This window comes from Budorcas taxicolor, chromosome 1, assembly GCF_023091745.1.
Source record: "Budorcas taxicolor isolate Tak-1 chromosome 1, Takin1.1, whole genome shotgun sequence".
NCBI classification, from domain to species: domain Eukaryota; kingdom Metazoa; phylum Chordata; class Mammalia; order Artiodactyla; family Bovidae; genus Budorcas; species Budorcas taxicolor.
The window spans coordinates 199775036-199798281 of NC_068910.1; the positions used below are offsets into that span (position 1 = coordinate 199775036).

General features: G+C 38.7%; 1 protein-coding gene across 1 annotated transcript in view; it reads left to right on the plus strand.

Annotated features, from left to right (window-relative positions):
• Window positions 1-23246, plus strand: part of TOPBP1 (DNA topoisomerase II binding protein 1) — a 75066-nt gene that overhangs the window by 46750 nt on the left and 5070 nt on the right. Inside the window, exons 21-27 of the mRNA XM_052639171.1 lie at window positions 2133-2353; window positions 3255-3421; window positions 3667-3778; window positions 6042-6205; window positions 6697-6834; window positions 9164-9253; window positions 9426-9587. Of these exons, the coding sequence (XP_052495131.1) occupies window positions 2133-2353; window positions 3255-3421; window positions 3667-3778; window positions 6042-6205; window positions 6697-6834; window positions 9164-9253; window positions 9426-9587 (1054 nt within the window). The remainder of the gene's footprint in view (window positions 1-2132; window positions 2354-3254; window positions 3422-3666; window positions 3779-6041; window positions 6206-6696; window positions 6835-9163; window positions 9254-9425; window positions 9588-23246) is intronic.

Sequence of the window (23246 nt, forward strand, 5' to 3'; positions counted from 1 at the left end):
GCTTTTCCCTCCTCCCTTCCTTGCTAACTTATCCTTCTTTCATTTCGTGCAACTCCAGAATTCTTATTTGGGAATAGGAAGCAGAGGTATGTTCCATATCAAGGAACTGCTTCCACTGAGGCATGATTAATACATTTTATTACCTCCGCTGAGAAAGACATGATTTAAGATCCAGTTTGCCTTGTTTGAAATGGATTAAATGGTAGTCCTCTCTGTTCTTTGTATTAGACTTAAAATAATATTGGTATTAGACAGTAAGTGCACAAGTATGTGTATATACATATATAAATTTAGGCAGTTTTCTTATTGGATTACATGTATTTTGTTCTCTTTATAACTCTTATCTTCTAGGGAAGGTGATTACAGATCTTAGTGTGATGTGATTTAAGTTCAGTAGAAATAACTTCATCTTTTTCTTAATAGAAAAATCTCTGTATGATGAATGTTAATGGACTTATATCTTGAATTGATTAATTAAATACGCATTTATCTATATTAATTGTATGTCTCACGCGGCTGTTTCTTTAGCTGAGTACTGAGCAAAACTGATTTTCTATTTAATACACCTCAGGTTGTATTTTACATTTTAGAGAGCCTAAATCTTGTGCCAAAGTCAGTAAGTAAATATATTCTGAGAGTAAAAATCCAACTTCCTTGTATTTGAGGCAAATGAACACTTTGGGAGTGCCATCAGCTTTGGCAAATTATTTTTGTTAATAATTCTTTATGTATATACATTGAAATATTCAGTATACACATTGAAGGCAGGTATTGGAATTCTTTTTACTTTTCAGTGAAATTGATACACCATAAAGAGGAACTAGAAAGCCTCTTGATGAAAGTGAAAGAGGAGAGTGAAAAAGTTGGCTTAAAGCTCAACATTCAGAAAACTAAGATCATGGCATCTGGTTCCATCACTTCATGGGAAATAGATGGGGAAACAGTGGAAACAGTGTCAGACTTTATTTTGGGGGGCTCCAAAATCACTGCAGATGATGATTGCAGCCATGAAATTAAAAGATGCTTACTCCTTGGAAGGAAAGTTATGACCAACCTAGATAGCATATTCAAAAGCAGAGACATTACTTTGCCAACAAAGGTCCATCTAGTCAAGGCTGTGGTTTCTCCAGTGGTCATGTATGAATGTGAGAGTTGGACTGTGAAGAAAGCTGAGAACCGAAGAATTGATGCTTTTGAACTGTGGTGTTGGAGAAGACTCTTGAGAGTCCCTTTGACTGCAAGGAGATCCAACCAGTCCATCCGAAAGGAGACCAGTCCTGGGTGTTCATTGGAAGAACTGATGCTGAAGCTGAAACTCCAATACTTCAGCCACCTCATGTGAAAAGTTGACTCATTGGAAAAGACTCTGATGTTGGGAGGGATTGAGGGCAGGAGGAGAAAAGGAAGACAGAGGATGAGATGGCTGGATGGCATCACCAACTTGATGGACATGAGTTTTGAGTGAACTCCTGGAGTTGGTGATGGACAGGGAGGCCTGGCATGCTGCGATTCATGGGGTCACAAAGAGTCAGACACAACTGAGGGACTGAACTGAACTGAACTGAAAACATGTTTCACTCTAGTTCACTATAAAGCTGGCTTACCTTAGACTCTGAGAGGTTTGGTTGTCAGTGATCAAAAAAACCTTCCTTAAAAGCAGCCTATAGATACTAAGTACACTTCCAATGTAATTATAGTTATTGTTTAATTACAGATATTGTTTCCAGTGATTAAAAATACAGCCTCTGAATGGTCAGCAAAGTAACCAGTTTCTAAACATTATGTTTCCCTAATCCTATATAATTGAGAAAAGTCCCTTTTCTAAATGCTGTAATCATTTTAGAATTTTAAATTTCCTACAGTAAACTTACCTCTGAAGTTTTAAATATAGAGATTCAATGTGCTTTATTTTCTAGGTAAAACAGATAAGTTTCTGGGAAAAAAAAATTTTTTTTTTTAATAAACATTTCCCAAAGTTCAATTATTGAATAAGTATTTTCAAGTGCTTACTGTGTGCTAGATGATGGACATTTAAAGGTGAACCACCAATTTGCAGTCTAACTTAACAGAAGTTATGAGGACAGATTTTGTTATGGTTATCTGTTATTAAAATTGTGACTTCTATTCCATAGGCAGTCTCGTCAAACAGTACCTGATATCAACACAGAGCCCTCCCAAAATGAACAGATCATTTGGGATGACCCTACAGCCAGGGAGGAGAGAGCAAGACTTGCCAGCAATCTGCAGTGGCCTAGTTGTCCCACACAATACTCTGAGCTTCAGGTTGATGTTAAAAAATTGGAGGATTCTCCTTTCCAGGAGCCTTTACATGATTCAGAAATTGCTGAACAGGGTAATGAGAAAGAAATCTATTTAATTGTTTGTATTAAGTGCATGTTGACTTCTTGAAAATAAATAGATAAGCACTTTGTGGTTCTCTGAATTGTACATGCCAACAAAAATTTAATAGGTATATTTGGGCTTAAACTTGGAAAAGTCAGAAAAATAATTATAAATTGATGTAATTTATCATACTCTGGCTGGGAGAATTCCATGGACAGAGGAGCCTGGCAGGCTATAGTCCGTTGGGTTGCAGACAGTCAGACACGACTGAAGTGACTTAGCCACATAGGCATCATACATTGAAATATGTATTTTGATTAAATTTGGAAGTTAAGGATTAGGCGTTTTTTCCCTGGGACATTTTTCCGGTTCTTTTTGCATTTATGTAGTTAATGCTTGATTTTTCTCTCAATCATCTTGTTTATTTAAGTCTTAACTCCACCTGACACATACCTACATTTCTTTAGAGCTGTATGAGTTTCTTTCTGAATTCCCTATATTTTTCTTCCTTAGACTTTACCTTGAAAACATAATGCTTCTGTTTCTCATCATTGGTCATCTTTCCCCCTCTTTCTCTTTCAGATCACATGAGTATTTCTCTATACTAGATGTATAGATTTATCTCTGCTTCTGATTTTCTCATAGAATTGCTCTCATTTTTAAAATCTGATTTACATTTTACTGATGAAGGTGTGGTATTTAAAGAGAGAAGTACACAGATAACACCATTTGCCATTTTAATTGCATTCATTTGTAAGCTCTAAAAATAGGCTACTTCTTTTGCATGTACGTTTTACATTCTAGAATTTCTGTTTAATTTCATCTTGGTTAAGACAGATGAGAATATTTCCCAGACTTTGTTCTTAGTTGTATTTGGACAACATCACACTGTGGTGTTTTATTCCCCTCAGCTGTTTGTGATCCCGGGAACATATGTGTGACTGGAGCCCCAAAACACCCGATCTCTGAAGAACTGGAAACTCCAATGAAAGACAGCCAACTGATCCCTACGCCTCAAGCCCCCAGTATTGCCTTCCCCCTAGCCAACCCACCTGTGGCTCCACACCCTAGAGAAAAGGTTTGTTTATCCTTAGTATGGTGATAAGACTTTTGGATATTGCTGTTAACGCTACATTCAGAATTTTTTGATATCAATATCAAAGGTTTGTCATACGCTGAAAACTGTATTTCTTTTTACTCTATTATAATCATTTCTGCATTTGATAACTTAGAATACTAAGTAAAATTTTACTGTAAAAGAACCATAGACTTGATAGCTGTTTTGATGTTAATTTTTTTCTAAAATAAACTTTTCCATTCCAGATTATAACAATAGAGGAGACTCATGAAGACTTAAAAAAACAGTACATATTTCAGTTGTCATCTCTGAATCCTCAAGAACGTATTGATTATTGTCATCTGATTGAAAAACTAGGTACAAGTATTTTACTTATGTCAAAAATGTAACCTTATTTGGAAGTCAAATGTAGATAATTAATGATACCATTTTTAAGCTGTAGAAATTGAGATTAAAAAGATGGATAACTTGTCTCAGGCCATACAGCCTATCAGCAGTAGAACTTAAGTCATAGGATTTAAAGATTTAAAGTGAATCCCAACATTAAGGTGTAAGAATCTTGTCCTACTTTGAGTGTTAATCGTTGAAACTCTGGACAAAATCAAAGGAATTATATAGTTAAAACTACATTTTCATGAAATTGAAGTTACATTGATGTCCAGACTGGAGCTCCTCCTGCTGTGGCGTTCTTATTCTAGTGGTTGTCAGGCTCTCCATCTGACACCATTCTGGAAGCAGCATACTAGAAAGGTAAACGTCCTAGCAACTACATTTTAAAAAGTAAAATGAAACAGATGAAATTAATTTTAGATATGTGTTTTATTTATATGTGTACTTTATTTAATATTTACTTTATTAATATATGCAAAATATTTCAAAATATTATATTCAACATGTAATTAGTATAAAATATCAGTGAGATAATTTGCCTGTTTTTCTTACTAAGTTTGAAATCTGGGATATATTTTACATGTACAGCACATCTCAACATCTCAATAGGGACTAACTGTGCTTCAGGTGTTCAGTAGCCACATGTGGCTAGTGGCTACTGTATTGGACAAAGCAGCCTTATAGAACTTAATATGACAACTTGACCTAGAGAAACATTAAGAAATAATGATTGTTTAATAGTAGCCCTGAATCAAGAAAAGATAAAAGGTCTTTTAGTGCTCTCCTTTTAAGTTTGTGAACTATGACACTTTTTTTTTTTTTTAGATTTCTTTCAGATACAGTTGTACACTTAAGAAGCTGTATGTTTTGGAAACTTCACTCATGTGGAACATTTGTTTCCCAGTCATATAATAAATTAGATGGAGATAAATCAAAATTGCTAAGCATTACCTAGAGGTCACCAAATGGAGCACTTGCAAGTGTCTGTCTTGTGTGGAGTGTTCCATCTCTATAAACTATGCAGCTAGCAGAGGCTTGTCTAGAAGAGAGCAGAGCCAGATGAGTGCAGACTGCTGAACTGGGAGTCTGTGACTAGAGGGTTTTGATACTAGACTGCAGAGAGTCCCATCATTGTCTAAATGAACTGATAAGTTCACCTGTTGTCTGAGTTATAATAAATTTACTACGTAGAATTAGATATGGATATTAATAATGGAATTTTTACCTTATTGTTCTTTAGTCACTGTGATCCTGGATTAGTTACTCTGTACCTGTGTCCTCATATATAAATTGTACATAATAGAATATTCATAGAATAGTGATGATTAAATGAGTCAATACTTTAAACTCACTACAGTGCTCAAAAGTATTGCCGCTCTTAATTATTAAAGTCATCTGTAAAGCATGAGTAGAGTTCCATTGTTTTGTTAAAAATCTCAGGAAGTCCTTGGTACCACACTGCCTAACCTTTAAAATATAAATAAAAGCATGCTTTACATATACTTTTATTTACTTAGGCCTTCTTCTTTCCTCAAAGTCAGACTTCTTTCTTACATATCTGAGAAGAGGGGTCAGCTCTCACCATCTCCTTCATCTCTATTTACCTAGCGTGTGTTTTCCTCCTGAGCTTCTGTGTTGGTCTACTGACCTTGTTTCCACTAAAAGCAGGACAAAAATTTTTTTTTTCTGTTTTAAGTCTGTAGATGCCCATTTTTGGCCTCCATCTCCCTGGTGACATATTCAGTGCTTGAAAATTGCTAAGGTAGTTGAGAGAGACTTAAGAGATGTGAACCTAAGAGAGGCTTAGGAGAACAGCCAGTTGCAGTTGGTTGCTCTTGTTTGTATTCAGTTTCTTTTTTTTAATCTTAATTGTAACAAACCAATTTCAGAGAAGCAGGAAATTTTGAGTAAACATTTTATAAAAATACGCATGTAAAGTAATTGTCAGGGGTTTTGTTTATTTAATGCAATTCATTTATAAATAACTTCTCTGCATTCCTGGGTTCGATTCCTGGGTCGGGAAGATCCCCTGGAGAAGGAAATGGCAATCCACTCCAGTATTCTTGCCTGGAAAATCCCACGGACAGAGGAGCCTGGCGGGCTACCGTCCATGGGGTCGCAAGAGTCAGACACGACTTAGCGACTAAACCACCACCACTGTATAGTTGAGGTACATTTTCCCTCAGAAAAGGTTAAGAATCAATAAAGTACCAATTTTTCTCTAATTAAGGTGGATCAGTGATTGAGAAGCAGTGCTTTGATCCCAGCTGTACACACATTGTTGTGGGGCATCCACTTCGCAACGAGAAATATTTAGCTTCCGTGGCAGCAGGAAAGTGGGTACTCCATCGCTCCTACCTTGAAGCTTGCAGGACTGCTGGGCGCTTCATGTCGGTGTGTATGCAAAGTAACATGAATGGTCATTTTTCTTTAAAATTAAATGTCTTAATAATTGATTCCAGCACATAAAATATTAAACTAGTTATTTGAAATATTTTGGTTTGTAACTGACCATCGCAGTAATATCTATCATGTAGTTTTTGAAGTTTTCAATCAAGATACCTCAGGGATCTCTCTTGTATAGGCTAGTAATCAAACTGTTAATAAATACCTCCTCTGAGACCATGTCCTTCTGTGAAGTTCATCTTATAGTAGGTAAAGCCCAGTAATCTAAATACTACCAGTTGCTAAGAAGAAGCTAGATGTACATGACTTTCATATGAAGGCAAATTAATCTACATTTCCTCCATGCTCATAAATTGATGCTTGCTTAGTACTCTCTGTATTTAGAGGAACAAAATATGTAGCTTGTAGCTCTTACTAGATTGTGGACTCTTTGAGGACGTATTGTAGGAATTCAAAAGTTTGTTGAACTAATTCTCTAGGAAGAAGACTATGAGTGGGGAAGTAGTTCCATACTCGATGTTTTGACTGGAATCAATGTACAGCAACGAAAATTAGCACTTGCAGCAATGAGATGGAGGAAAAAAATCCAGCAAAGACAAGAATCAGGCATTATTGAGGTATTAATATATATAATTATGTGGGTAGTATAAATGGCATTTGATGTCATGACTAAAGAGAACCTGTATTACAAAGTAAGACTAGTTCTATTTGTCTTTTATTCTTTGATTGATATACTTAATTTGGGCATTCTAAATTGAGCTTAATGTGATTCCTAATTCTTCTAATTGTGATCAACAGTAATACATATTTATGTTGATGGCTTTCTTAAAAATCATTTATATGTGTAAAATGTGGCCCATACTATATTTCTTCCAAAGAATCTTTTCAGCCTCTAGCTTCAGGAGTTCTCGACTTGGGGTCCACAGATTATCAAATCAGATATCAAAGGAGTTTATAGATCAAATTCAGAAAGGCTGTACACTTTCGATGGGGGGAAAATACATCCTTATTTTTACAGACCTCTAATTGAAAGTTTGCATTTCCTTCATTATATAAGTCTAGGCAGCAAATCACAACACTGTTAACAGTGCTGTGATGTTCCCCACAGACATCAGTTATTTTTTAAAATTTATTTATTTCTTTGGCTTTGTTGAGTCTTACTTGCACTGTACAGGATCTTCACTGCATCATATGGGGTCTTTCCTTGTGGTGCACGAAATCTCCAGTAGTGGCTTTCGGGCTCAGTAGTTGTAACATGGGTTTAGTTGTTTTGCAGCATGTGGGATCTCCAACAGGGATCAAACTTGCATCCCCTGCATTATAAGGCAGATTCTTAACCACTGGACCACCAGGGAAGTCCCAGAAATCAGATATTTTTGCTTGCATTATGTTTGCAACTTAAAATATTATGTTCATCACAACTTTAAAATTATAGTACATATAGACCTCCTTGACTTGCAGTGGTTTGACTTTATGATGCTACAAAAGAGATACACATTCAGTAAAAAGCATATTTCAAATTTTGAATGTTGGTCTTTTTCCAGGTTAGCATTTTGTAATGCAGTATTCTCTGGTGACGCTGGGCTGTAGCAGCATCTGCTGCGCCCAGTGAGCCACGTGATCATGGGGGCAGTAAACGACTGATACAGCCATTCTGTTTTTCACTTTCAGTATAGTATTCAGTGAATTACATGAGATATTCAGCTACTTTATTATAAAATTGACTTTGTGTTAGCTGATTTTGCCCAATTAAAGACTTCTGTGTTATGAGCATGGTTAATGTAGGCCAGTAAGCTATGGTTAGATAGTATTACTGTCTCAAAGGACATGAATTTGAGCAAACTCTCAAATTAGTTAGTGGACTTAGTGGAGAACAGATGAGCCTGGCATGCTGCAGTCCATGTGGTTGCAGAGTCAAAGACACAACTTAGCAACTGAACAACAGCAGCAGTAAGACTTACCTGGTGGTCTGTGGCTAAGGCTTCGTGCTCCCAGTGCATGTGGCCCAGGTTCAATCCATGATCAGAGAACTAGATCCCACCTGATGCAACTAAAAGTCCCACATGCTGCAACTAAGACCAGGTGCAGCCAAATAAATAAAGTTTTAAAAAACAGTAGTAATCTGATGGTTAGTACAGTAGGTGTATTTAAATGCACTTTTTACTAAATGGTGTCTTCAACCCTCTGATGGGTTTAAGGTAGAAGCACATCTATTATTATGTCACAGATTTTTAAATATTTTTATAATTTTCAATAAAATGGTTTCTTTTGTAATACCTTGTTTTATTTTGAACATTTATAAAACATTCATATGGTATGGAAATTACATTTCAATAAAGCTGTTTGGTTTTTTTTTTTTTTTTTGAAAACAGATCATAGGTTTACTACTGCCAGATAGGTCCATGCCTCACAAAAAGGTTAAAAGTACAAATTATGTCATCTTTTATGTTACATTCTGAGTTCTGTGCTATCTCCAAGTCCCTGTTATTCTTGATTCCCTTTATTTTAGAGTAATTCCACTAGCTTCTGTTAACTGAATTCTGTACTTAAATTAAATTTCCAATTTGTAGTCATTTTCAAGGGAAGTAGTAGTAAGGCTTCATCTAATCTAAGAAGCCGTGTTTTAGATTCTACAATTAGAGTAGTTGGAAGGAAAAAAAAAATACTAGAAAAAAACTAAACAAATGTCAAGTTGCTTTGTTTTATTGTTACCTACTTATTAAATCATTTTTTAATTCTTCAATTATTAATTTATTGATGGCCTACTGTATGCCAGACAACAATGACTGTGTGTATCAGTGTTCTGACCAAGATAGTTATCAGTTCATCAGAAGTAAAACTTAAGATTATTCACTTACATAAAACTAAGACTATAGAGAAAATAATGTTTTTATATTGTCATTTATTTTCCAAATAATTTCTACACTGATTATTTTTTATTTGCAGGGGGCGTTTAGTGGGTGGAAAGTTATTTTACACGTTGATCAGTCCCGAGAATCAGGATTCAAACGCCTACTTCAGTCAGGAGGAGCAAAGGTTTGTATTGACTCAACTTAACTGGATTTTTTATAATTACTTCTAACCAAGGTTGCTGTGATCAGTTCTTGATTTTCTGTACTTTATGAGATGGTAATACTTAAGTGTAGATTATACAGTTGAACTACCTTGGAACACTGATACATTGTGGTGCTTTTTGTTTTGTCCTTAGGTGCTGCCTGGTTATTCTGTATCTTTATTTAAAGAAGCTACACATCTCTTTTCTGACTTAAATAAACAGAAACCAGATGACTCAGGAGTTAATATAGCAGAAGCTGCTGCCCAGAATGTATACTGCTTGAAAACAGAATACATTGCTGATTTTCTTATGCAGGTTTGTAAAATCCTGCCTTGACAACCTTGCTACCAGAAACATGCTTATGTGCATACAGATATAACTATACAGCAAAACCCTTGGTTGTTGTTCATAGAATGTTAATCTCCCATTAGTCTCCTTGATTCAGCCCTTTCAGTTTCCATCTATTTTTTAAAAATAATGAACACATGTAAACATTTGGCCTGGAAGGTAAATATGAAGTGGGTATAAAAATCTGGGGACCTCTAAAAGCCTTAAAAATGCCCTCTAAATTGTTGGGATATAAAGAACGCAGAAACTGATTCTGCAAATCCAAGGAGACACACTTACCCAAGGGTCCTTTCTAAAGTTTCTTGACCTTTTTTCTTTGTTGTTCAGTCGCTAAGTCATGTCCGACTCTTTGTGACCCCATGAACTGCAGCACACTAGGCTTCCCTGTCCTTCACCATTTCCTGGAGTTTGCTCAGACTCATGTCCATTGAGTGAGTGATGACATCCAGTCATCTCACCCTCTGTAACCCACCTTTTCTTCTCTCAATCTTTCCCAGCATCAGGGTCTTTTTCCGGTGAGTCACCTCTTCCTGTCAGATGGCCAAAGTATTTGGAGCTTCAGCGTTAGTCCTTCCAGTGAATATTCAGGGTTGATTTCCTTTAGGATTGACTGGTGTGATCTCCTTGCTGTCCATGGGACTTGTAGGAGCCTTCTCCAGCACCACTCTCCTCTTTTACCCTCATCAAGAGGCTCTTTAGTTCATCTTCACCATTCTGTTTCAGGGATATATCAAGAGGTTCTTTAGTTCCTCTTCTCCCAGTGATTGCAGCTTGTGATTCATCCAGCTGGGCATTTCAGGTGATGCACTCTGCATAAAAGTTAAATAAGCAAGGTGACAGTATACAGCCTTGATGTACTCCTTTCCCAATTTTGAAATAATCTGTTGTTCCATGTCCAGTTCTAATTGTTGCTTCTTTACCTGCATAGAGGTTTCTCAGGAGGCAAGTAAGGTACTCTGATATTCCCATCTCTTTAAGAATTTTCCACAGTTTGTTATGAACTATACAGTCAAAGGCTTTAGCATAGTCAATGAAGATATTTTTCTGGGATTCTGTAGCTTTTTCTATGATCTAATGGATGTTGACAGTTTGATCTCTGGTTCCTCTGCATTTTCTAAATCCAGCTTGTACATCTGGAAATTCTTGCCTCACATACTGTTGAAGCCTAGCTTGAAGGATTTTTGAACATCACTTTGGTAGCATGTGAAATGAGTACAATTGTGTGGAAGTTTGAACATTCTTTGAGTTTGCCCTTCTTTGGGATTGGAATGAAAACTGACCTTTTCCAGTCCTGTGGCCACTGCTGAGTTTTCCAAATTTGTCGATATATTGAGTGCAGCACTTTTAACAGCATCATCTTCTAGGATTTGAGATAGCTCAGCTGGAATTCTGTCACTTCCACTAGCTTTGTTCATAGTATTGTTTCCTAAGGCCCACTTGACTTTGCACTCTAGGATGTCTGGCTCTAGGGAAATGACCACATCATCATGGTTATCCCACTCATCTTTTTTTGTATAGTTCTTCTGTGTATTCTTGCTACTCTTAATCTCTTATACTTTCAGTTCAGTTCAGTTCAGTTGCTCAGTCGTGTCTGACTCTTTGCAACCCCATGAGTTGCAGCATGCCAGGCGCCCTGTCCATCACCAACTCCTGGAGTTCACTCAAACTCACGTCCATCAGGTTGGTGATGCCATCCAGCCATCTCATCCTCTGCTGTTCCCTTCTCCTCCTGCCCCCAATCCCTCCCAGCATCAGAGTTTTTTCCAGTGAGTCAACTCTTCGCATGAGGTGGCCAAAGTACGGGAGTTTCAGCTTTAGCATCATTCCTTCCAAAGAAATCCCAGGACTGATCTTCTTTAGAATGGACTGGTTGGATCTCCTTGCAGTCCAAGGGACTCTCAAGAGTCTTCTCCAACACCACAGTTCAAAAGCATCAATTCTTCGGTACTCAGCTTTCTTCACAGTCCAACTCTCACATCCATACATGACCAGTGGAAAAACCACAGCCTTGACTAGATGGACCTTTGTTGGCAAAGTAACGTCTCTGCTTTTGAATATGCTATCTAGTTTGGTCATAACTTTTCTTCCAAGGAGTAAAGTCTCTTTTAATTTCATGCCTGCAGTCACCATCTGCAGTGATTAAGTCTGACACTGTTTCCACTGTTACCCCATCTATTTGCCATGAAGTGATGGGACCAGATGCCATGATCTTCGTTTTCTGAACGTTGAGCTTTAAGCCAACTTTTTCACTCTCCTCTTTCACTTTCATCAAGAGGCTTTTTAGTTCCTCTTCACTTTCTGCCATAAGGGTGGTGTCATCTGCATGTCTGAGGTTATTGATATTTCAATCTTGATTCCAGCTTGTGCTTCTTCCAGCCCAGTGTTTCTCATGATTACTCTGCATATATTTTAAATAAGCAGGGTGACAGTATATAGCCTTGACGTACTCCTTTTCCTATTTGGAAACAGTCTGTTGTTCCATGTCCAGTTCTAACTGTTGCTTCCTGACCTGCATATAGGTTTCTCAGGAGGCAGGTCAGGTGGTCTGGTATTCCCATCTCTTTCAGAATTTTCCACAGTTTATGATGATCCACACAGTCAAAGGCTTTGGCCTAGTCAATAAAGCAGAAATAGATGTTTTTCTGGAACTCTCTTGCTTTTTCGATGATCCAGCGGATGTTGGCAATTTGATCTCTGGTTCCTCTGCCTTTTCTAAAACCCGCTTGAACATCAGGAAGTTCACAGTTCACATATTGGTGAAGCCTGGCTTTGAAACATTTGAGCATTACTTTACTAGCGTGTGAGATAAGTGCAATTGTGAGGTAGTTTGAGCATTCTTTGGCATTGCCTTTCTTTGGGATTGGAATGAAGACTGACCTTTCCCAGTCCTGTGGCCACTGCTATACCTGTGTTAGAAAGTAAGGGAAATCATGCACTTGCTACATGGAAGGCTCACTATATTCCTGCTCAGAATTGGCCTTTGCTGGCTGATTTGAATGGGCAAAGAAAAATCTTGACACCAGAGTGCCTAAAATGCCATCAGGAATCAGTGAGATATGACACATCATAAATGTCTTACCACAAAGGATTTCAAATAGAAGGAAGTCAGAACTTAACCTGGTTTGTAATTGCTGCTGCTTGCGTTTGGAAGTTGGTCAGGGTTTAATAGAAGGAATGCTTAAAACCGACATAAAACCTGTTATAAAGCAGTGAAGTGTACTGACTAGGAATTAGCAGATCAGTGCTTGTTCTCCTTGAACACCTAAATATATATATATAAAACAGGTATGCATGCTTTATTATTTTTAAATGACAGATTTCTTGAGGTAAAAGAACACCATTTATACAAGAGATCGTGAAGATTTATTCTAAGAGCCATGTCTGATGAATTCATGGTTCATTAGAATGCTGTGTAAAGAAGGATCCTGAGGTTGTATCATTAGCAGTGACAACACAGCCATGTTTTTGTTATCCTCACTCAACTTAGAATCTTTTCAGTGGTAGCATTTCTTTCATTAGAGAATGAGAGCTTTATGATCCATTTAATTTCCCTTTTAGTTGCTAGAGACTCAGGCAAAATTTTTTTTTAAATATAATTTTCTCCTTTCCCTTAGTTACTTGATTTTATCTTTTATTTTGTGGACTGTTCAATTCAGTTGCTCAGTCGAGTCTGACTCTTTGCTACCCCATGAATCACAGCACTCCAGGCCTCCCTGTCTATCACCAACTCCTGGAGTTCACTCAAACTCATGTCTGTCCATTGAGTCGGTGATGCCATCCAGCCATCTCATCCTGTCATCCCCTTCTCCTCCTGTCCCCAATCCCTCCCAGCATCAGGGTCTTTTCCAATGAGTCAACTCTTCACATGAGGTGGCCAAAGTATTGGAGTTTCAGCTTTAACATCACTCCTTCCAGTGAGCACCCAGGGCTGATCTCCTTTAGAATGGACTGGTTGGATCTTGCAATCCAAGGGACTCTCAAGAGTCTTCTCCAACACCACAGTTCAAAAACATCAATTCTTTGGGGCTCAGCTTTCTTCACAGTCCAACTCTCACATCCATACATGACCACTGGAAAAACCACAGCCTTGACTAGATGGACCTTTGTTGGCAAAGTAATGTCTCTGCTTTTTAATATGCTATCTAGGTTCATCATAACTTTTCTTCCAAGGAGTAAGCGTCTTTTAATATCATGGCTGCAGTCACCATCTGCAGTGATTTTGGAGCCCAGAAAAATAAAGTCAGCCGCTGTTTCCACTGTTACCCCATCTATTTGCCATGAAGTGATGGGACCAGATGCCATGATCTTAGTTTTCTGAATGTTGAACTTTAAGCCAACTTTTTCGCTCTCTTTCACTTTCATCAAGAGGCTTTTTAGTTCTTCACTTTGTGACATAAGGGTGCTGTCATCTGCATATCTGAGGTTATTGAGATTTCTCCCAGCAATCTTGATTCCAGCTTGTGCTTCTTCCAGCCCAGCGTTTCTCATAATGTACTCTGCATAGAAGTTAAATAAGCAGGGTGACAATATACAGCCTTGACATACTCCTTTTCCTATTTGGAACCAGTCTGTTGTTCCATGTCCAGTTCTAACTGTTGCTTCCTGACCTGATAGAGGTTTCTCAAGCGGCAGGTCAGATGGTCTGATATTCCCATCTCTTTCAGAATTTTCCACAGTTTATTGTGATCCACACAGCTTTGGCATTGTCAGTAAAGCAGAAATAGCTGTTTTTCTGGAACTCTTGCTTTTTTGATGATCCAGCAGATGTTGGCAATTTGGAATCTGGTTTCTCTTCCTTTTCTGAAACCAGCTTGAACATCTGGAAGTTCACAGTTCATGTATTGCTGAAGCCTGGCTTGGAGAATTTTGAGCATTACTTTACTAGCGTGTGAGATGAGTGCAGTTGTGGATGTTACTATACTGTAATTTGTTTTTTTTTTAAATTAGTTTGTTTTAATTGGAGGCTAATTTACAATATTGTGATGGTTGTTGCCTTATTACATTGACATGAATCAGCCACGGGTGTACATGTGTCCCCCCCATCCTGAACCCCCCCCCCCGCCACCTCTCTCCCCATCCCGTCCCTCTGGGTTGTGCCAGAGCACCAGCTTTGAGTGCCCTGCTTCATGCATTGAACTTGCACTGGTCATCTGTTTCACATATGGTGATGAAAGATATTTCAATGCTATTCTCTCAAATCATCTTACCCTTGCCTTCCCCACAGGATCCAAAAGTCTGTTCTTTACATGTGTGTCCAGTTCCATTCTTCATCAGGATTGCTTTGGCTATTCAAGATTTTTTGTGTTTCCATACAAACAGTGAAATTATTTGTTCTAACTCTACGAAAAATACCGTTGGTAGCTTAATAGGGATTGCATTGAATCTATAGATTGCTTTGGGTAGTATACTCATTTTCACTATATTGATTCTTCTGATCCATGAACATGGTATATTTCTCCATCTATTTGTGTCATCTTTGATTTCTTTCATGAGTGTTTTCATAGTTTTCTAGGTAGTGTCCTGCTTTGTCTCTTATCACAGTCTTCATTTCAAAGTCTATTTTATCTGATACGAGTATTGCAACTTCTGCTTTCTTTTGGTCTCCATTTGCATGAAATATCTTTTTCCAGTCCTTCACTTTCAGTCTGTGTGTGTTCCTTGGTTTCAGGTGGATCTCTTGCTGACAGCATATATAGGGGTCTTGTTTTTGTATCCATTTGGCCAGTCTTTGTCTTTTGGTTGGGGCATTTAGCCCTTTTACATTTAAGGTAATTATTGATAACTATGATCCCATTACCATTTACTTGTTTTGCATTAGATTTTATAAACCTTTTCTATGTTTCCTGTCCAGAGAAGATCCTCTAACATTTGTTGAGGAGCTGGTTTGGTGATGGTGAATTCAAGCTTTTGCTTGTCTCTAAAGCTTTTGATTTCTCCTTCATATTTGAATGAGATCCTTGCTGGGTAGAGTAATCTTGTTCGTAGGTTTTTCTCTTTCATCACTTTAAGTATGTCCTGCCATTCCCTCTGGCCTGAAGAGTTTCTATTGAAATATCAGCTGTTATCTTTATGGGGATCCCCTTGTATGTTGTATGTTGCTTTTCCCTTGCTGCTTTTAATATTTACTCTTGTGTCTAATCTTTGTTAGTTTGATTAATGTGTATCTTGGGGTATTTCGCCTTGAGCTTATCCTTTTTGGGATTCTGTGGGTTTCTTGAACTTGGGTGGCTATTTCCTTCCCCATTTTAGGGAAGTTTTCGACTATTATCTCCTCAGGTATTTTCTCATGCCCTTTCTTTTTGTCTTCTTCTGTGATACCTGTGATTTGAATGTTGGTGCATTTAACATTGTCCCAGCAGTCTTTGAGGTTGTCCTCATTTCTTTTAATTCTTTTTTCCTCTCTGCTTCATTTCTTTCCACCATTCTATCTTCCACCTCACTTATCCTCTCTTCTGCCTCAGTTATTCTACTGTTGGTTCCCTCCAGAGTGCTTTTGATCCTCAGTTATTACATTATTCATTATTGATTGACTCTTCTTTATTTTTTCTAGGTCCTTGTTAAATATTTCTTGCATCTTCTCAATCCTTGTCTCTAGTCTATCTGTAACTCCATTTTGTCTTCAAGATTTTGGATCATATTTACTATCATTATTCTGAATTCTTTTTCAGATAGACTCCCTGTCTCCTCTTTTGTTTGGTTTGGTGGGTATTTATCATATTCCTTCACCTGCTGAATGTTTCTCTGCCTTTTCACTTTGTTTAGATTGCTGTGTTTGGGGTGCCATGTCTGTAGGCTGTAAGTTCATGGTTCCTCTTTATTGTGGAGTCTACTCCCTGTGGGTGGAGTTGGACTAGTGGCTTGTCAAGGTTTCTTGATTGGGGGAGCTTGTGTCTGTGTTCTGGTGGGTGGAGCTGGATTTCTTCTCTCTGTAGTGCAGTGAAGTGTCCAGTAGTGAGTTTTGGGGTGTCCATGGGTTTGACACAGGCTTTGGGCAGCCTGTGTTTTACTGTTCAGGGTTGTGTTTCTGTTTTGCTGGAGAATTAGCATGGTATGTCTTGCACTGAAACTTATGACTCTTGAGCAGAGCTTCATTTCAGTGTAGGTATTGAGACTTTTGGGTGAGCTCTTGTCTATTAATGTTCCCAGAGTCAGGAGTTCTCTGATGTTCTCAAGTTTTGGAGTTAAGCCTCCTGCCTCTGGCTTTCAGTCCTTCTCTTAGAGTAGCCTCAAGACTTTTCCATCAATACAGCACATATGATAAAACATCTAGGTTAATGGTGAAACAATTCTCCACAGCAAGGAACACCCAGAGAGGTTCATAGAATTACATAGAGAAGAGAAGAGGGAGGAGGAAAATAGAGTTGACCAAGAGAAGAGGGGGAGTCAAAGGGGAGAGAGCAATCAAGCCAGTAATCAATTCTCTAAGTGCTCGCCACAGCCCAGAACACCCAGAGAGTTAAGTAGAGAAGAGAAGAGGAAGTTAGGAGATAGAGGTGATCTGGAGGAGAAAAGGGAGAGTTAAAAGGGGAGAGAGAAGTCCAGCCAGTAATCAAATCCCTAACTGAAAATGGGTACTGAAGATAGATTCTTAAAGGTACAAAATTGATAATACCAAAAAGCGACATTAAAAATCTAGAATAGACTCTCAAAAATATAAAATACAAAACCAAAATCCATCACAATATTTATATGTGAAATTTACTTTAAAAAATAGGGTCCTTATTTTTGCTCGGTAATACTAGGTTATGAAAATTAAAGGAGTAATAAAGAACTTAAACTTTGTTAAGAAAATTAAAAAGTCATAATAGTAAAAATATATCTAGGAATTTCTCTGGAGCTGTTGTGGCCAGTGTGACATTAGTTCAGTGTCAGATAGTCCCTTTTTCCAGCTTGTACTTGTTTTCAAGGTCTATAGGTCCTCCTCCAGTGCACAGTCAGTATTAACCGCAGGGTTTTAATGCATTGCACCTGTCTCTTCCACAGCGGTTTATTTTGACTTCCTCTGTTTGCAAATCTCTTCAGTGTCTAATTTCCACCCTGACACAAGGGGGTGAAGGTGGCTACTTATTTAGGCTCACTTTTTCAGTTGTGTTTTGGGGAGGGAAGGACACTGCAAATACCACTGGCATGTGTGGGAAGTGCTCACAGCGTGTGGACCACCCTGGGTTTACCACAGCCCAAGGCAGTGTGTGTTTTCCAGGTCTTCACTGCTCAGACTCCAGGTGCTTTGCAATGACACTGTCCCAAGTGGGCCCTCCATTTCATGTGGTCCCCAGGTCTAAGCTGCTCAGGTTCTTGGGAGCTTTGCAGGGGCACAGACCCAGATGGGCTGTGCATTTTGTGCCTCCCAGGTCCTAGCAGCTCAGGCAACCCAGTGCTTGATGAGCACACCGTCCCAGATGTACCATGCATCTGATCACCTCCCTGGTCCTGGCCTGTTGGTTTCCCAGGTGTGCTGTGAGAGCACCGTCACAGGTATGCCATGTGTCTCTGGGGAGCTGATCTCAGGCTGTGACACTCCTGGCAGATGTCAGCCATTCAGGATCCCAGGAAGACGTAGCTAGCAACTGGGAGTCTGCTCACAGTTTGGCGGAAGATGCAGGGTCCGGGGCTGAGATTGCAGCAGCCCCTTGCCTTCCGGCTCTGGCTCTGTCTGTCACCCGCCTGCCTCTCTGCCTCTTGGGAGAGAGGGCTCTATATTGCCACTGGCTCGCACTCCTTTGGTATTCACTCATCTTTGTTCTGTGAGTGCACCAGGGGTGACCGTGCTGTGTTACAGCCTTTCTCAGGAAAGTTTGTTTTTGTTTTGTCTCTCTGGTGATCCCATGTTGCGGTCTCATGTTAGCTCACTCAGATTGTCATCAGGGCATTCAGGCCCATTCTTCACCCTAAGGACCGATGCTGCTGCTCACTCCTCCCTGCCCAGCCCCCACTCTCCGGTGGTAGATGCAAGCATCTGGGCTACTGTGATGCTGGCAGTTGTGGTTAGGTGTGTATTCTGTGGGGTTCTTTTTTTTTTTCTCCCAGTTACGTTGCCCTCTGAGATTACAAAACTCCCCACAGACCCACCTGTGAGAGGCTTTCCTACTGTGTGGAAACTTCTCCTTCACACTCTCTCCCCAAGACAGATCTCCATCCCTAAATCTTTTGTTTCTGTTTCTGTCTTTTATATTTTGTCCTACCTCCTTTTGAAGAGAATGGGCTGCCTTTCTGGTGCCTGGTGTACTCGGCTAGCATTCAGAAGTTGTTTTGTGGAAGTTGCTCAACATTCAGGTGATCTTTTGATGAATTTGTGAGAGAGAAAGAGGTCTCCCTGTCCTATTCCTCCACCATCTTGGGACCGCCTCCCCCTAAATACATTTTTTAGAAATCTATTTGTTGAGATATGAGGTTTTAAAATTCTACTAATTGAATAAGGGGCAGGGATTAGGGGAATGTAGAGAAGCTCCTGTACTTCATCCCTCCAGAAGTTACTGATTGTTTCAGGGATATGGCTGCCATGTAAGATGGACCCAACATAGATGAATTGCTTAATTTGTACTGTGTCAAGTGTTTGTATGTGTACTATAATTTGTTGGTATTTTTTCTTACATATGAAAGTGTGTATAGAAAGTATTTCCTGGTTAAAGAATAGCAGAGTGTCATCCAGGCACCCAGGATAAAATATAGATTGCTAGTCTCATACGACCTCCAGTTGCTCCTCTTTGCTTGTTCATATCCTTGCCTTTGTCAGGGTTGATACGTGTGTCAAGTTCTAGATATCTAGAGAAGTTCATTGGGGGAGTAAACTGCCCAGTATTTCTGCATCTGAGCTCATCATTGCCCATCTCTGTGTCTCAGGAGTAGGTCAAAACAGAAGACATTTATAGAGTGAGGCAGCAGGCTAAGGATGAGAGAGCAGCAGCTTCAGGTCAAGCTCATGGCCAAGAGGAACCAAGCAGAGGTAGGACCCTGAGACAGGCTTACCCCCAGTGTTCTGACTTCAGGTTAGAAACCAGGTGCTGTGGCTGCAGGGATCTTTGTGATAACAGACTTGCACATGTCTTCAGTTGCGTTGCTTCAGTGTGGATGGTCACCCTGTATCTACTTCTGTGCACTGCCATCATCCCAGGAGCTCCGTTCACTCTGCTTTGTCTCTTCTAGTAACTTTTGTTTCCTTGCTTCTAGTATTGCTATTGAGTAGTCTAAAGCCATCTGATTCATAATCCTTTATATGTAACTATAATCTAGTAGGAAGTTCTTTTTTTTTTACGTTTTCTTATGTCTGAATAGTTTCTGTTTCCACTAAGCTGTGTTTTAAAGCTGGGTTTTCATCTTCCATGTTAGAGGGATTTATCAGATATCTAGTAATTCTTGGTTTTCTGTACATGATGAAGACAAGAGGGTGAACAGCTGTTTGAGAGTATTGAGCACATTTGCGTCTTGTCCATTTTGAGCTGGGTGAGATGGTGTGGGTCGACTAATTATTGGACCTCCTCTCCTGGATTCATAACTATGATTCATTTTATGTATATATTGTAAAGTGATCCCCACAGTAAGTCCACGTACAACCACATGCAGTTACAAATTTTTTTGTATTTTGTGTTGAGAACCTCCAAGATTGACTCTCAACAAGTTTCAAATATACCATACAGTACTATTAATTATAACCACCATGCCGTGAATTATATCCCCATGACTTACATATATCAAATTTGTATCTGCTGACCCCCATCCTTTTTGCTCCCCCACCCCTCAACCCCCTGCCTCTTTCAAGCAACCATCAATCTGTTCTCTCTATCTGTTGAGTTCTCAGGGTTTTGTTTCTTAGATTCCATTTATAAAAAAATCATATAGTATTTGTATGTCTCTGTTTGACTCTTTTTGCTTAGCATAGTGCCCTCAAAGTCCATCCATTTTGCCACAATTGGCAGGGTTTCCTCTTTAATGTCTGCCAGTATTCCATTTAGTCTGTGTGAGTTTGTGTATGTACACATAAAGTTTTCTTTATCCATTCATTCATTTCTGGATGGATACTCATATCGTAGCTACTGTAAATAATGCTTCACTGAACACGGGAGTGTAAAGGTCTTTCCAAGTTAGTGTTTTTGTTTCCTTCGGATAAATACCCAGAGGTGGAACCTTTGGACCATATAGTAGTTCTGTCTTTAATTCTTTGTGGAACCCTCCATACTGTTTTCCACAGTGGCTGTAGCATTTACATTCCCACCAGTGGTGCACAGAGGTTCCCTTTTCTCTGCACTCTTGCCAACATGTGTTGTTTCTTGTCTTTTCTATGTAAGTTATTCTAACAGGTGTGAGATGATATCCCATTGTGGCTTTGATTTGCATTTCTCTGTTGATTAGTCATGTTGAGCACTTTTTCACGTACCTGTTGGCCATCTGTATGTCTTCTTTGAGAAAATGTCTGTTCAGATCCTCTGCCTATTTTTTAATGGATTTTTTTTCTTTGCTGTTGAGGTTTATGAATGTTTTGTATACTTTGGATATTAACTCCTTATCAGATACATAATTTGCAAATATTTTCTCCCATTTGACAAGTTGCCTTTTCATTTTGTTGATGGTTTCCTTCATTGTGCAGAAGCTTTTCATTTGATAATCTCACTCGTTTATTTTTGCTTTTGTTGCCTTTGCTTTTTGTGTCAAGTAAAAAAAAACAAAACCACTGTCAATAAGCTTGCCACCTGTTTTTTTCCTAGGAGTTTTATGGTTTCAGGTCTTATGTTCAAGTCTTTAATCCATTTTGAGTTTATTTTTGTGTGTGATTTAAGTTATTAATTGGGTTTCATTCTTTTGCATGTGGTGATTTAGTTTTCCCATCAGTGTTTATTGAAAAGACTGTCTTTTCCCTGTTGTATATTCTTGGCATCTTTGTTGTAAATTACTTGACCATGTATGCATATGATTATTTCTGGGACTCTAGTCTATTCCATTGATCTGTTTTTAGGCCAATACAATGTTGTTTGGTCGCTCAGTTGTGTCCAAGTCTTTGTGACCCCCTGTACTGCAGCACACTAGGCTTCCCTATCCTTCACCATCTCCCAGAGCTTGCTCAAACTCATGTCCATTGAGTCGGTGATGCCATCCAACCATCTTGTCCTCTGTCATCCCCTTCTCCTCCTACCTTCAGTCTTTCCCAGCATCAGTGTCTTTTTCAGTGAGTCAGCTCTTCACATCAGATGGCCAAAGTATTGGAGCTACCAATACTTTGGTCCTTCCAGTGAATATTCAGGATTGATTCCTTTAGGATTGATTGACTAATTGAATCTCCTTGCAGTCCAAGGGACTCTTAAGAGTCTTCTCCAACAGCACAGTTCAAAAGCATCAATTCTTTGGTGCTCAGCTTTCTTTATGGTCCAACTCAAGTCTGTTACTGTTTCCATTCCTCATCTATTTGCCATGAAGTGATAAGACCAGATATCGTGTTCTTAGTTTTCTGAATTTTGAGTTTTAAGCCAGCTTTTTCATTCTCTTTCACTTTCATCAAGAAGCTCTTAAGTTCCTCTTTGCTTTCTCCCATAAGGGTAGTGTCTTCTGCATACGTGAGGTTATTGATGTTTCTCCCAGCAATCTCGATTCCAGCTTGTGCTTCACCCAGCCCTGCATTTCACAAGATGTACTATTTTGATAACTGTAGCTTTGTAATATAGTTTGAAATCAGGGCACATGATGATCCAACTTTGTTGTTCTTTCTCTAGATAGCTTTATTTGAGGTCTTTTGTGTTTCCGTACAAATTTTAGGATTGTTTGTTCTATTTCTCTGGAAAATGCCATGGAAGTTTGATAGGGATTGCATTGAATCTGTAGATTGCTTTGGGTAGCAAGGACATTTTAAAAACATTAATTCTTCTAATCCATGAGCACAGATTATGTTTATTTGTATCTTTTTCATCAGTCTTACAGCTTTCAGTTTACTAATTTATAAGTCTTCATTTCATCAGTCTTACTGTTTATAAACGTTAGTTTAATTTATTGCCCAATATTTTATTATTTTTTATGCAAGATGGGATTATTTCTTCTTAATTTCTCTTTTTAAAAATTTTAAATTGTCTTTGTCAAATGAATTTCTTGAAAGGGAACCCAGCTAGGAATAAAACTACCATATGACCCAACAGTCCCACTACTAGGTATATACCTTGACAAAACCATAATTGAAAAAGACACACGTACCCCCAGTGTTCATTGCAGCACTATTTACACACATATATATGTATATGTGTGTATATGCATATATATATATGTATATACATATGTGTGTGTATAATGGAATATTTATTACTTAACCATGAAAAGGAGCACATTTGATTCAGTGCTAAGGTAGATGAACCTAGAGCCTATTAGAGTAAGTAAGTAAGTCAGAGAAAAATATTATATATTAACACATATATACGGAACCTAGAAAGATGGTACTGATGAACCTATTTGCAGGGCAGCAATGGAGACACAGACAGAGAACAGACTTGTGAACACAGAGAAGGGGTGGGAAGGAGAGGGTGGGACGAATGCAGAGAGTAGCATGGAAACACACACACAGCCATAAGTAAAATAGATAGCCAGTGGGAATTTGCTGCATGACTCAGGAAACTCAAACTGCAGCTCTGTGTGTGACAACCTAGATGGGTGGGA